This window comes from Ascidiella aspersa, chromosome 1 (assembly GCF_963924565.1).
Source record: "Ascidiella aspersa chromosome 1, kaAscAspe10.2, whole genome shotgun sequence".
Lineage (NCBI taxonomy): Eukaryota > Metazoa > Chordata > Ascidiacea > Phlebobranchia > Ascidiidae > Ascidiella > Ascidiella aspersa.
The window spans coordinates 17,812,947-17,828,355 of NC_139447.1; the positions used below are offsets into that span (position 1 = coordinate 17,812,947).

The window sequence follows — 15,409 nt, forward strand, 5'->3', positions numbered from 1 at the left end:
CAAGAATTTAGCCTCATATAGCGTTCTGCGCATAGACCGGGGCGCATATAACGAACGTTATACTAGAAACACAACTAAGATTCGCAAAGCGTGAAACTAATTTATAGTAAAAATAGGCACAAATTTCAATTTATTCTCTTGATCCGCCCCTGCCCTCTGGACAAATCGAATTATCAAAATTACAAATCCGATGATTTTAAAGCGCTTGATACCATCGACTTATTCCATGTCCAGTCACAACTGATCAACATGTCAAAACTTGGCGACCACAAGCCCGTCGCTCTAAACTACCATGGCATGCTAAGTTTGTTATTTTTTTGTTTTTTGGATAGGTAGGTTTATAGCATTTGCCGACCACAAACCTTTAACCTTCACGTTAGCTGATCATATAGGATAACAACGACATCGTTCTGCAATTGCTGAGACCACTACGGATGTACACTTTGTACAGCTTATCACTCGTAAAAACAACTATGTGGCCTAGGCACAGTCTTGTTTGTCGTCCATAAATCTTTGTCAAAATAATTTACTTGATATCGATTACGCATCGATCGTTAGGAGTGGCACATCAATGTCCGGAGGTTAAAACTTAAAAACAATTGCTTCTGGCTTATATATTGGACAGACTTCTCTCTGAACGGCAACGTATGCAGATCCAGGTAGGCGTATTGGTCATGCGAACTTCGTTATTCAGGCATGATCAACATAGAATAATTACTTGTAAGCCTTACATACAAAATGAATCTACACACTACTGGACGAAAATGCGGAGGCTGATTGGAAACAAATCGAAGGCCCTTTTCTCCAAAATAACACACTAGAAGCGTTCCTTAATGGGAACATAGGTAGTTGCAAGGCCTGCGTAGGCTATATACGAACGTTACGTTGCGCAATAACGGCATTCAAACAACTCTTGGAAATCATAGATCCAAAGGCAAACAACCGTCCGCTCTGTCTAAACTAAAAAATAACCATGGTTATCCAAATGTAATCCAATATTATTTTTTTACCGGGACTTATTGAATATAAACGGCGAGTACCTACAACAGTGCTCTTCAACCTTTTTTGGTTTGGTGAACCCTTAAAGTTGTTGTGACGAACTCATGCACCCTGTTTACTTAAACGGTAAACTGAGGTAATATGAAAAGAAGCGATATGAAAAATCATTATGCATATATCAATATCATAATGTTAATTAAACCGAGCGGAGCTGCCGAGTTTTACACACTTTCGGTGAGAGTTTGATTTTGGCTGCAGGCTGCTTGCGAGTACTATTGCATGTCATACAACAGTATTCAACGTCAAATATTAATGATTCAATAAAAGTGTTTGATGCACCCTTGTATACCTTTTAGTAATGGTGCTCCCCAAGCATATTTTTCAAAGAAAAAGTGGGTCAGGAGCTGTAACTAATTCAGTGTGGGAGCACTATAATTCTCTCACCTTTTTACTGGACCACCTTCGACACAAAATGTAAGACGACATGACTAATTTATTAATTAAATCTAGGAAATATTTAGTAAATAAGTAACTTTTTGTAGAACTATTGGAAATGTCAGTTCCGCTGAAGAGCTATTTAATCCTACACAGGAACTAGATTTTACAAACACAAGTGGATTGACAGATGAAGGTGCTGTTGTATGTTTGTCAAAACGGCCGTCGAATGAAGATGAATTTGATAGCTTTGGAAAGCTTGTCGCATTTAAACTACGAAGCATGAGTCTTGCCAAAGCAAATGAGTCCATGACTAGTATTTTACAATTCTTATGTTCTCAATCTACAAGTGAAGAGCCTCAAGTGATTTCAAGCTAACAATCAAACTGTTTTTTATTTTATTTTTCATTCCATGCATTTTCAAGTTGTTCTTTTTTCAATACACAAAAAGTGAAATACTGGTCTGCTAGTATAAAGTGAAGGAAAAGAGAAATACCATAAGTAATTAGGTAAGAACATTACAAACGGTTAACCACTGCATTTTGCCATGACAATTTTCCAAAGTCTGAGATAAAAAAATCTTTAAAATTTTCACGAATAACATAAGCATCTTTTGAATACATATTGGAGCCGCAGCGTCCAAGCGAATGCAAATTGGTATGCTGTTGCAAGTTTGCACGCCACTCTCCCATAGTGATGTTACCCAGTCTATCCTCTTTATCAACATAAGATGGTGAACAAACATTCTTTCCTGGGGTAGCTGAAGTTTGTTTTTAATTTGGAGGTAATTATGTAAACAGCAAGCTGCTTTTGTAATTAAAACAGCTTTATTTGGTTCTGCAATTATTGGTCTTCTAAAAATGCGCCACCGGCTCGCTAGAATACCAAAGGTATTCTCAATGACCCGTCTTGCGCGAGACAGCCTGTAATTAAATATATTTTTGTCTTCTGACAATCTCCTTCCAGGGTATGGCCTCATTAAATTTTTTTTAAGTGGAAATGCTGCATCCCCAACAATACAGTAGGGTACCATGGTGTCAGTGTGTGGCAAGCATTCTTCAGGGGGGATATTTAGATTATTTTCCATAAACCTTTTACCGAACTCTGAGTTAGCAAAGACTCCGCCATCACTGTGACGCCCTGAATCCCCTATGTCAATCATGGTAAAACAATATTGAGCGTCACATAATGCCATAAGAACAATACTATGTGAACCTTTATAATTAAAGAATTCAGAACCTGCATTACTAGGGGCTTGTATGACAATATGCTTGCCATCAATTGCACCCACACATAGAGGAAAGTCCCAAAGTTCATAAAATTCATGAGAAATTTTTTTCCATTCAGTTTCAGAAGATGGAGGTTTTAGGCACTCTGGCTGCAACACTTTCCAAATGGCTTCACATGTTTCCATAATTATTTGGCCCACTGTAGTATAACCCACCCTGTAGCTTAGAGCAATAGTTGTTTGTGAATCACCAGAAGCTAAATATCTATAAAGATAAACAAAACAGAAATTTACTCATTTTAATTAAATATAGAAAATCTAATATTACAGTCACTATAAAACATGTACCTTAATGTAATAGCAAATCTTTCAGCTGGTGAAATAGCCTTTCTCCAATGTGTATCTTTTTTATGAATGTATGGTTCAACTTTCAACAACTCATCAAAGATGTCTGCATCCATTCGAAAATATTTGTGAAAACTTTCTGGGTCCGTCCGCATGTTTTTGACTAAATTAAATTCACCCAGATTCACTCTTTCCAAAAGTATTCCACGAACCCATTCTCTGATGCAAAATAAAGCTGTTTAGATGAGTTAAAATATGCCAATGGTTTCTTAATTGACAAACACATAATAAAAATGTTAATAGTATAAATGGTGAGCATATCAGGTCAATCTACATTTCATGGCACTACATGCTGAAACCTGGGGTGTGCAGCACTAAACTTTGAAGTGTGCAACCACGTTTTATTTGCACACCTGAGGTGGGAAATCCTTATTTTGAAAACCTAAGTTTTAAACATACTAAATCAGGTCGAAACACAATTAAAAAAACAACAGAATGCAGACTGGCTACATATTTATATCCAGGCTTACCTTTCAGGTAATACAGTGGCAAGAGCCAATAGTAGTTGCTGCTGTTGTAATAACAGCCAAATCATATCCGCATCGTTATCATCCATGGCAAGAAAAAAAAAAATATTTAACTGATAAATTTGCCAGTTTTTTGCGAATTGACGCTGTCTGCTGACAACAAACCGGGAACGTCGCCTGACGCGTTTTGTGTGCTATGTAAAACGCGCCACGCCAAACGCAGCCGAACGGTTGAAGCGTCGTTACGCACTGCTTGACGCGACGCTTAAAGCGAAACGCAGTATGTGTGCAGAGCCCTAAAAACAAAAACACCCAAGGCAGAAAAATCTTCAAAACTATAGTATTAAGACCAACGAATTTAGTTTATGCATTGTTTTTCATCTGCGAGAAAATGCTGTTATCGTGAGTAAGACTTCTCGCAGTTACATCTAATCTAAAACCAATACACTGCGCTTAGCGCATACCTTCTGTTGTTCTCTGTAGCATATGCAGCTTTCAAATGCCCCTTATAACTTGTTTGGTTATAGGGATAAACTTTAGAATAGTCCATGTGGGCGACCAATTGGTTGGGTCTGCGTTAAAAATGTAAAAGTAGGTAGACCTATACATTTCAGTTGACCTCGATGCAATGTTGCCTAACGTAACTACGGAAAGTTGATTCCTAAGTTACTGTGTTGCAGTTTTTCAGCTAATACTTTAAGATTTTGGACAAGAATATTAATGCTATTGGAATGACGTCGATCTGATTGGCATAGCATACCATGAAAGGACAAGGAAATGTGAAGCGGAAATTGCGTACGCGGAATGACGCCTGCGTGCATGACCAACGCATGCCTAAACTGTTGTGCAGCGTTTTCTCGTGTGATTCATGGTTGTTATTAGGTCGAGCCTTTCTTAGCTTTTATGATTGAAATAGGAAAGTGATACGCTGCAACGCATTACTTCCTTCTACTGTGTAGTCTCTGTTCTGATCACCATTTGACATAGGTTGTATGTACCTAATATCCATGAAATAGGCTAAGCTGTAACTGCCACAAGAGACTGCTAGACATTTTTAAAGCTTCAGTTATCTCCTTAGGGAATTATTTTAGCAGAGTGAACGTTAGAGAACGTCAGACATTTTAGGTTTTAGCATGCAAGTATTTTTTTCATCAAAACTTTAAAAGTTTTGCGTTTAATCATCAATATTTATTTTTCGTGGATATTATGTTAAAACGATGAACAGAAGGGCTATTGTATAATTATTTTTCTTGTGTTTTTCTTTTTTATAAGGTAGCGTATTAGGTTTGGTGAAAGTTGAAAATTTTATTATACTTTGAATAAGTAGAGCAAATGGGATACTGGTTAAATTATACCGTTCTTACAGCTTAGGCTTCATATCAACGAAACCACATTGTACACCGGTGATAGGCCGTAAGTTATTTTTTAAATCATATATGTAAAGCAAACGGAAGTTAATAAACTTCAGAATGTTCTGACATGTAATCAAATACGCCAGTTTATAAGATTGTACAGAGAACTAAATTTCGCCCATAAACATCAGTAGGAATACAGAAGCCATTGTGCTTATTTGAAAGAGTAATTCTGAAAAGTATGTTTGCATTTTTAGCAATAGACTATTTTTAAATTGCGTTCTCGATAACTTTACAATGAAGATGAAGACAGCCGTCATCTCATTTATGGTATTGATGTTTTGTTCCACAAAGACGATCAACACTCAATTCGCCCCAGACAATGGTAGGCTACATTCTACCCTGCTAAGAAACTTTTGACTAAATCAAGTTTTTTATACGATTTATAAATAAATCGGCCTGTAAAAACCTAAAAAGTTAAAAAAAAAAATAATTTCACCTTTTTAAGGTTTTTATTGCTTTTGTTTTAACATTTAAAAAGCCTGTTTGACGAAAAAAGAAAGTTACCAATTCTGGTAGACCAACTGTATAGGCTTCAGATATAGCCTACGGCTCTGGGGGAATTTGTACAAAACACCACTTCCGCTATCGTAAAAAATACAGTATTTCTATGCAAACCGTTTAAATATTGTGTCTGCTAAACCACACAGAAAGTGAAATGTTACGTTTGGTAGTTGCAGGCCTGCCACAAGGGATAACAGGCGTTTATGCAAAGTCTTTGTCAAACATTAAAATTAGGTAGAATCAAAAGGGCTTTGACGCCTATAAATATTCCAATATTACTCTAAATATTGGCATTTATCAAGATGATTTAGTTGGAGCAGTGGTCGGAAACTTTTTTTGTCGTGGCCCAAAATACTCTTTCCAGAGCTATTGAAGGCCCACTACATCACTACGAAAACAGTGGCGGATTCAGGATATTTGTTTTTAAGGTGAAGTGTTACACGGCGCCTTGATGACCAAAACACTGCCACGCCATAATGTAAAACATACTAAAAAAGGAAAAATATACGCGCGAAGCGTGAAAAAAGTTTTGTTTACATATAGTTCAAGTTAAAAAAATATAGTTCGACAGGTAGGCTGCTCAGGACCATATTTAGCACGTGGTTCTGAACCACGCTGAGACAATATAAAAATTCTAAGCCACATGTATTTTTAAAACAATTAGTGCAATAAATTTACGGCTATCACGCGACCCACAACTACATAATAACACAAAACTATTTAAAAGTAACTCGCGGGCCACTAAAAATGGCTCTGCGGCCCACATTTGGGCCGTGGCCCACAGTTCGCCGACCACTGCTTAGTTAGAGAATTAACTTCACGAGATACTAGCTGGCTATCGTCACATAGAAAATGTGCAACAAAAATAATTTCTGAAACTGTCTTTTATTGTTAATTTTACCCTATCGTTGATCTAGTTTAAGCTGCCGAAACTGCTAAACTCTAAAACATACTCATATTTTGTCAACCTATTTTGGGTAATACCATATTAGTGTTTCTCCCAATTTATACGGTCTTTGCAACATGTCAGTTGTACCCAAGTAAAATGGCAACTTAAAGCCTCAAAAGCTCAATGCGACACGCCCCCTATAGGTCTAAATTTAAGTTTGCATTTTAAAACAAATATAGTCGCATTTTTTTCTTTATTTAAATTCAACTTAAAATGTCTATTTGCGCACAACTCCAAACGTACACTAAATAACAAATTCATTAGCATCTTTGTTTTATAGTAGTGTTCCGCAACCTTTTTTCACCTACGGCACACCAACAGAGCTAAAAAAAATTTGGCGGCACACCTACGAAATATATGAAGATCAACAATACACAAAAAGGCAAACATACTAGGCAACCCATAGATAAAGGAGCGATTGATGATTGAACGCGCCGGAAATTATTTTTTTATGTTTTGATTTTGCTATTTTACGGTCTTCCTAAAACAGGGGTCGGGAACCTTTTTAGCCAAGGGAGCCATAAAAGCCAACAATTCTTGGTTGTACTTCCATGAGAGCCATATAATATTTTTTAACGTCTAGCAAAAAATAGCAAACTGAGCAGGGCCGTTTATTTTGTTTTCATTTAAAGGACAGAACATGATGCAACAAAATGGAATTAGCTAAGTTTGTACAACTTTGATTACAAAGTTTCGTTGTAAAAATAGGGACTTTTGGATATTAAGAGACACCTTCAAACGGGATAACAGTCTCTAAAAACAAATAGAATTCGCCCGAAGCGCCGAAAATTTGCTACTATGTGCAAAAAGGGTAATATAAGGTTAGGAAAGCCGCCGTGGCCGCATCCAGTTTTAGTTGAGATCATGCTAAGAAATAATGGCTTAGATTTTTCTGCAAGCAAAATTTATTCATCAAAAGAGCCATATGGCGTCACAAAAAGAGCCATATATGGCTCGCGAGCCATAGGTTCCCGACCCCTCTCCTAAATATCTTAATAAGGCCAATAAGGGACTCCAGCCATAAAACGAAAGTAAAACAACACTACCTCGAGGTAAAACACAGTTCGCAATAAGACCAAAATAATATCTAATTGTCGTAATAACGTCTAAATCGGAAAGTCCCGTGGGAATAAGACCTAAATAGCTAGAATAAGGCCTATACAATATTTTACCTGACCTAAAACCCCACCCCTAATTCTATCACTAACTTCACCTATCTCCAACCATACCTTAATTTCTAACCCAATCCATAACCCACCAATAACACCAAACAGGGGCAACAAGCCAATGCATATTCAAACTAAAGGAGTCTAAGCGTCAAAACCAAATCATCCGATGCCAGACCAATGGTCCCCGGTCGTCTAATACACTCTCACTACAGTTCAAGCGTTATTTTTTTCATTTAGGCCGTATTCCCATGAACTTAGGACTTATTCGACTGGTTATAATTATTGAAGAGTGTCCTTAAAAACGCAAGTAACACACCTCCAGGAACATCGCGGCACACCTGGCATGGTCTCGCGGCACAGCACGGCACACCGGTTGCGGAGCACTGTTTTATAGCGTCAAAGTATGACGTCATATTACGTGTATTTCTGATTCTATTTTTAACCCGGTCCGCCACATCATTTTAAGTTTTTTATGCGGCCCGCGGTTAAAAATAATTGCCCACCCCTGTGATAGAATCACAACGATCGCTTTAATCAATCGCGAGGATCGCGAGGATCAATAACAACAGTGGTTTTCAACCTGGGGGTCGTTAGTCTTTTCTCTGGGGGTCGCGAGGACGACAATTAAATACCAATCACTAGAATGTCATATAATTACTACAAACAATTAACTGTAATAATATTAGTAAATGTTCAAACAGTGAGCAGCCAGGAAGCAAGTTTCCTGATAAGACTATTTTTAAAAGGTATAGGCTTACTATTGATTTCTCCTGGTATCAATAATAAGTAGACTACGGCAATGCTTGTCAATCTTTTTTGGAACAGTGCACACTTTTACGTTTACTAAGGCAGTGGCGTAGCCAGCAAAAATTTTCCAGAAAATGGTCCCTGTACGCTTCAAAGTGCTACACCCTCGGGTGTACAGTACAACTGGTTGAAAGGCACAATCTTGTAGCCAGGATGCACCACCAGCCTACAACTGGTTCAAAAGAACAGGCTTGTCACCAAGATGCAGCCATCTGTGCCTTGTGCATAAATTCATACAAACACAATGCATTATCAGCCATTTAATGCGAGCGTTGCTGTTGAATTTCATTAAAGACAGGGTCATTCCATGTCAATTCACCAGAAAAATCAAAAAATGTAACCCACCATTTCAGATTTCGATGAAACTTACAGGCAATGTATAATGACTCTTCATTAACTCAAAACTGAAAATAAATCCAAAGTTTGTCAAGTACTTTTTGAGATGATCATTTAACTGAGGGTATTTTTGGTGGTTTTTTGTTGCAAAAATTATAGCAAAAACAGTGCTTCTTTGTAGTATCACTTCTATTGTGTTTTAAAGGGAGTTTTAAGTTACTCACAAAGATTTCTAACAATAGAAATCCTTTCTTTTTTGTTTGACCCATTTTTAATCACCCAATTGAAGAAATCATTCATGCGGAACGCAAATTTTAAACGTATTTTTCTCTAAAACCTTAATTTTGATTTTGCCTTAAAGTATCTCATTTGAAAGATACAGTTTCGCTAAACATTATATGCAAAAATAAAAATGTACTTTTTTGTCTATTTTTTTTAACTAAGGAATTAAAAATCATACCCATTTTTCGTTTATATGTTGCTAAGTTTTGGTTCATTTATTTACAAAATCAAGCCATACATGTTTTACTACATAGTTACTATTGATCTGTACACTTTTATTGTAATAAGTAAAGAAAAGAAATAAAACTAACAAACTCAAAGCAAAACATTTTTACACTATAGTTTTATATAAATGTAGTGTTACAACATTGAATATTCAACAGATGACCTTTTTTATAATTAAAACTTTAATTTGTTTATTTAGTTTGTATTTTTTAGGGTCACTGAATAAAAACCTTTATACTCTGGCCAATAAAAATATTCTCTTTGGCCTTTTGGGTGCATAAAATCCACTAACACATCTTCTTGATCCAAGCTAAACTCTAGTATGGTAGCCAAATACCATAAATTGTAATAAATAATGGCTACCTAGAAACCAGGGTGTATGTTTATAAGATCTTTTTTTGCCAAAACACTGACCGCCATCTTCGTTGGTCAGCTTGGTCGTAAGGTTCAGAAAACCGTTGTTTTAAATGTTCCCTTGCTTGAATATTTCATTAGATTTTAGAAATATAAACTTGATTCCAGCAACATTTCCTCTGGAGTTGTAATTTGGTTGTTTACAGGTCTTTGCAAACTGGATTTGGATGTCAATCCTATTACTATACCCCCAATTCCATCACATGCTCCCTTTTACTTACTTGTTACAAAAAAGACCATTGAGCATAGATGCCAAAATCATCTTTGTTTGCACAAATAGTAAAAGCTTTTACAATTTTTGTACTGTGCAGCACAGCACAACCATTAGTAATACACTCTACAGTGGTAATATTTGGCAGTATTTCCTTTTTAGAGCTATGCAATTTTTTTGAATTACATATACCATGGAAACATCATGTAGCATATCATAACTACTGGACGAATTGTACAAGAGTGGTATGTCCAATGGCATCCTTGTGCTTCATCTTGGATATAAAAACTGAAATGCGTCATTATTAGTGATTTGTTTTTTAGATTGAGATATTTTGATTGTGGTTGAAATGTATGACTGAGGAATAGATACGATTAGTTTGCTGATCAATAACTCAATAAATTCTGCAACTAAAAGTGACTGTGGTATTAATACTGTTGTATAAACTAAAAGTTACTATTTGCACTTAATTGCAAGGTTTTTAATGTATAAACAAGTTTGAACAAATAAAAAATTGAAACTTTTTACTAGATCATATATTTATCCCTGTTTCACAGCACACTACAAAATCTTCTTGATAAAAAAAACATCTTAAAATGTCTATACTTGCACTTTAGATGCAAAAGTTTTTACAAAATTCAAACACCCCTAAAAATGTTTAAACACTAAAGTACACTCCAAATTTTTTCTGATATATAAAATGTGCAAATATCTTTCAAACAAGATAATTTGCAGAAAAATCTAAATTAAGGGTTTCCAAAAAAAGCTAACTAAAGTATAGTTCCGCTTCAATGATTTCGTGAACTACGCTGTAAACAATAGACAATAAACAATGAAAACAGTTGGATAAACAAGAAATTTTGCAGTAACTTCAAAGTGGCATGTATGATGGTTCTTTACAACTTATTTGAACCTTCTACAAAGTTCCATCACTGAGAAAATGCAAGAAACCAACACGCCTTCACATTTTAGGTTTTCAGTTACGCTTTAATGAACACAAAAGTGACCTTACAAAAAAGGCCATATCTCCCGATATAGAAATAATCTGAGTGAAATAAGTAGATCATTTTTCTTAGGAAGGAATGCTCTACCAAGTTCAATAAAAAATTAAAGAATCTGAAACCATGGGTTACATGGCCTGGTGAATTGACATGGTATGGCCCGACAGAAAGCATAAGCTACATATCTTACAAGCAATACACCAAGTTAACACTGAATTACCGGTGCTGCCATTTTGAGCGTTTTTGATTTTCAATTGTTTATTATCTCCGCTTAGGTAACTGTTAGAAAATTGAAACTTCCTGACTTTTTCGACGTCTATGCCACCTTTTAGTATGTAAATTTTTAGTTTATATAAATAACCACAGTATGAGATATGAATCCATTTACCTTAAATTAACACCAACAGTCATTTTGACAGTAAATTAAATTCTAATTCCTCCACAAATAAAATTGACGTAAATGATAGCTATGTGTAGTGCTATTATTTTAAAACAACCATGATGCAATTGCTGCAGTAGCTGGTAACAGTTAGTCACATGCAAGTTCATAATTTTGACTCAACAATTCTTATCCAAATTTGATGGTTGACGGAAGCAGAAAGCGAAAGTAATTCCAAACTGATGTGGACTGTCAACAAAATAAAATGCAAAAATATGTGTTGTGGTTGCTGTAAATTAGGTTGTGGAAAGTGTACAAGTTGTGTGAAACTTGAATGTGTGGATTGAACTAAGCGTTAATTTTTAATTTTTTTTGGTTCTTGTATACCTTTGGAAAGCTATTTGTGGTCCATGTCACAAACAGCATAATAAAATCCAAGTTTGATGTTTTAAGCTTATTTAAAAACTAATTGTTTTTCAATCAATTTCAATGTTGATGTTAGTTGTAAAGAAAACAAATTCTCCTTACGCAGTTAAAAAGTAGGTTTTGTCCAAAAGCGTGATGTATGTGGTGTGTATGGTATGTGTATGCTGTGTGTATGGTAATGGAAATTTGGTTGCATATTTAAACACTAGTTGGCCTGATAACTGCAGGTTTTGTTACCATTACTACTTGTTAAGATGCAAACTTCGGGACATTATCTCACAAAACAGTCATGTCCCCCCAAATAAAAATTCTCAACCCATCCCTGGACCTTTTTTTATTCCAGTTGAGCGTCCAGAACTACTAAAACCAGATTTATCACAGTAATTGCTTTGGGACCTGGGGACTTAGTTGTTGTTAAGATTTTATAAAACAGTGAAAATAAGGTAGAATTATTTTTACGAATCAACTCAAAACTATAAATTTTAGTGGTGCTATGTTGCTTGTCGGACTTCAAACATTAGAGGCTTATTCCACATATTGGACTTCAAATATGTTTCATCTAATGTTTTATTTCAATTTTGCACATTTATTCTTCTTCTTAATATATGAATACACTGCTTAGTGGTTCCGAAACATAATATTTGGAAGGGTGATAAATTGTGTCAAAAAAGGGCGCGGCCTGAAAGAACTCTCTCAAGAACCCCTGATTTAGACATTAATTGCCCGCCCGTCACCATGCCCCACAGTCATTGGTATATGTCTTCTAAAATACTCTATAGCCAAGCTTTTTGTTTAAAGGGAGCTGACAAAAGTCAATGCTGGACACAACTGATATAAATAACACAACTATCATAATGTAATTGACAAAGGTTATTATGGTGTTCGTTGAGAACAATTTAAAACAAACTTTTCAACACAAAGATCACATATCTTGCACTTACCAGCCACCAACGAAAGTTGAAAAGTATATCACAAAAAAAATTCTGTGGCTTTAAATTGTTCAGGGCGTATTGTGAGTTGCGACCACAGATTTAGTACCCTTTAACCAAACAGCATTAAATATAATTGTCAGACCAAAATATTTATTGTTTGTATTTGTTGACAAAAATAAATAAAAATAGTTTAATCCTATTTCATCCAATTTTTTTTACTTTATGGTTTTAATGAAAAATAGGATTTTATTTCCTAACATCCTCTTTATCAAAATATTTAAAAATGAGTATGGCATCAACTTTATTTAAATATTTTATAAAATAGTGTTCCAATAAAAATTTAAATAAAAAAATTCGCTCTTCCAAATAGCAAACTATAATTAGGGCTATAAATTTAAAAAAAAAACAACAAGAGTTGTTGTTATTCCATCAAATTTATGCTAATTTCTGTAAATAACAAATTGCGTTGTTTTTTTTTACCTATTTTTCAACAATGACATAATCGAAACAAGAAACATTGTCCCCTCTTAAAATCAATGCAAAAGTTTAATTGTCTATTTAATCAACAAGCGCATTCATGTACTATTTTATGTTAAATGTTTGCTTCTGTATAATATATGTTTTGCATTGATTTAAAGTAGAAAAAACTCCACAGTTGCTTAAGTAGACTGGTATTTTAACAATTTGGCATACAACTGACAATTATAGTATAAAATAGCTGCATAAAAAAATGTTATTTTAGAAGCTTCATATATTAAACATGAGAACCTTCTTTACCTCCCTCTTCCACAAATTTTCAAAGTTTTTTACAAATGTACACATCTTTGCATTTTAAAGTAAAAACAAAAAAGTCATATTTAATGAAAGCAATATCTCAAGTGGCAGTTGGTTAGTACAGCATGGTATTTTGTTTCAATTATATCGCAAAACAAAATTCAGATAAAAATGTAGATTTACACAAATAATTTGAACCAAAACAGGAATGGAATTGGCACATTGTTTTCAATATTGCAATATTTTGTACCAACAACTTTCACGAAATCATGCACCAGCCTTGAAGAACATGTCAGCTTCTAATGCCAACATTCCCATTTTCAATACACCACTATCCAATTAAAATACTTCATTTAGTTGTTGAGAAATAGTAGATGTGTTTATATCAGGGCCCCAGGGGTATGATACTGCATTCAACTATTTTTTCTGTCTTTCGAATCACTAAACGATTGTCAAAATTTTGGAGCATAATGGTTGGAGGTTGTAGTAAGACGTAATAAGAATATCAAAGCCCATACAGAAGTAGGTATCATTTTGCTATGTTGAAAATGAATAAAGAGTTATTCGAAACGTCCAAAATGATACCTACTTCTGTATGGGCTTTGATATTCTTATTACGATTGTCAAAATCTTTAGCAGCATTTTTTCAGCTGCATTCATTTTAGTAACCTCTTGAAGTTTGGAAAAAGTAAAATTAATTTTTCTTGTTCGGAGATCAATACAGGATTTGCATGTGGTACCATATAGCAGTGATGAATTAACCGATTGGTTTGCTTTATCCTTGTAGCTACAAATTTATCCAAACTAAATTATCTAACTTTGCATAACCATAACTACTATTTTGAAGAAAAAACTTTGATTTTTCTCAGTAGATCCCGAAATCTTTAAAGAAATTTGCTATTTATTACCTCTTTTTTGTTTAACCATTTGCCACAACAAAACTTTTTGATGGATTATGCAATGGTATTTCATGAAATTAGAAAAATCATCATCTTATGACACAAGGTTTGTCATTCCTACCAACGGTTTTGCTCCATCTGTTGTAATTTACATCAATTTCCACAGAGGCAACTTTATTTCAAAACAGTATGTTTTAAATGCATAAAAAAATCTTCTTGTGCTCTCTTTTAAGTTTTTATGCCAGGCAATTCTTGTTTATTGCTCCAATCATGAAAAAGCATTTAAATAAAGACAATACCTTAATCTATTGACTCATCAAATTGCAATGAAAAAACATACACTTATGAAAATCTTTATAAATATTCGCACTCATTATTTTTCTATTCTTTTCATTACAGTGTTTCCATATAACTGGTGGTCTTTAATAGCAATTTTCTGAGAAAGGCCATCTGAAATTTCTAAAATACATTTTTTTACCATTTCCCCTTAAAATGCTTTTTCTTTCCTGTTAAGAAACAACCCTTTTCTTTGTTTGAATAAAGCTAGTAGTTTTCTTTATTAAAAACCTGTGTTGTTTAGTTTGCTGCCCATAAAAACTGAATTTTAAACGGTAAGCTTGCATCTTCCTAGCTTCACTTTCAAGAGGACAATCATTGTTATATTTGGCCTGACGTGTCATAAAATATCTTTCAAGGTTTCCTTTCATAGGCAAAGCTAGAGAAAAATTGCAGATAAGATCAGTGGTGGGATTCAGTCGGTTCGCACCGGTTCTATAGAACCGTCTCGCGGAAGTTTGTGAGATCAGCGAACCAGTTAGGATTACTGGTTACTGTCAATGGTTTTTTGCATTTAACCCGATACACAGATATTTAAGATCCAAGTTGTTCGCGTGATTCATTTTAATATGTGCGTCATAAGTACAAGTCATGAGACGACTGCTGCGGTTTAATGTGGCTGTTAGCAGTGATAGGATCCAACCGGAACCTGGGATTGCATCCTGTTCTTGCAAATACTTTAATTATTTGCTGAAAAATATGGCTTTTGTTAACAGAACCGGCTGAAAAATCTGACTTTTGTAATAGAACCGGCTGACGAAAATTTTGAATCCCACCATTGGATAAGATAGGTAAAGTTTTTGATTATCATAAGACAGA

The 15,409-nt window shown here is 34.8% G+C and overlaps 1 protein-coding gene across 2 annotated transcripts in view; it reads left to right on the top strand.

Annotated features, from left to right (window-relative positions):
- The first annotated feature begins 4,786 nt into the window (after window positions 1-4,786).
- Window positions 4,787-15,409, top strand: part of LOC146168133 (integrin beta-2-like) — a 28,896-nt gene continuing 18,273 nt past the window's right edge. For both annotated transcript variants that reach the window (XM_083390488.1, XM_083390495.1), the window contains exon 1: window positions 4,787-5,271. In XM_083390488.1, coding sequence (XP_083246614.1) covers window positions 5,184-5,271 — 88 coding nt within the window. In that variant the 5' untranslated portion in view covers window positions 4,787-5,183. The remainder of the gene's footprint in view (window positions 5,272-15,409) is intronic.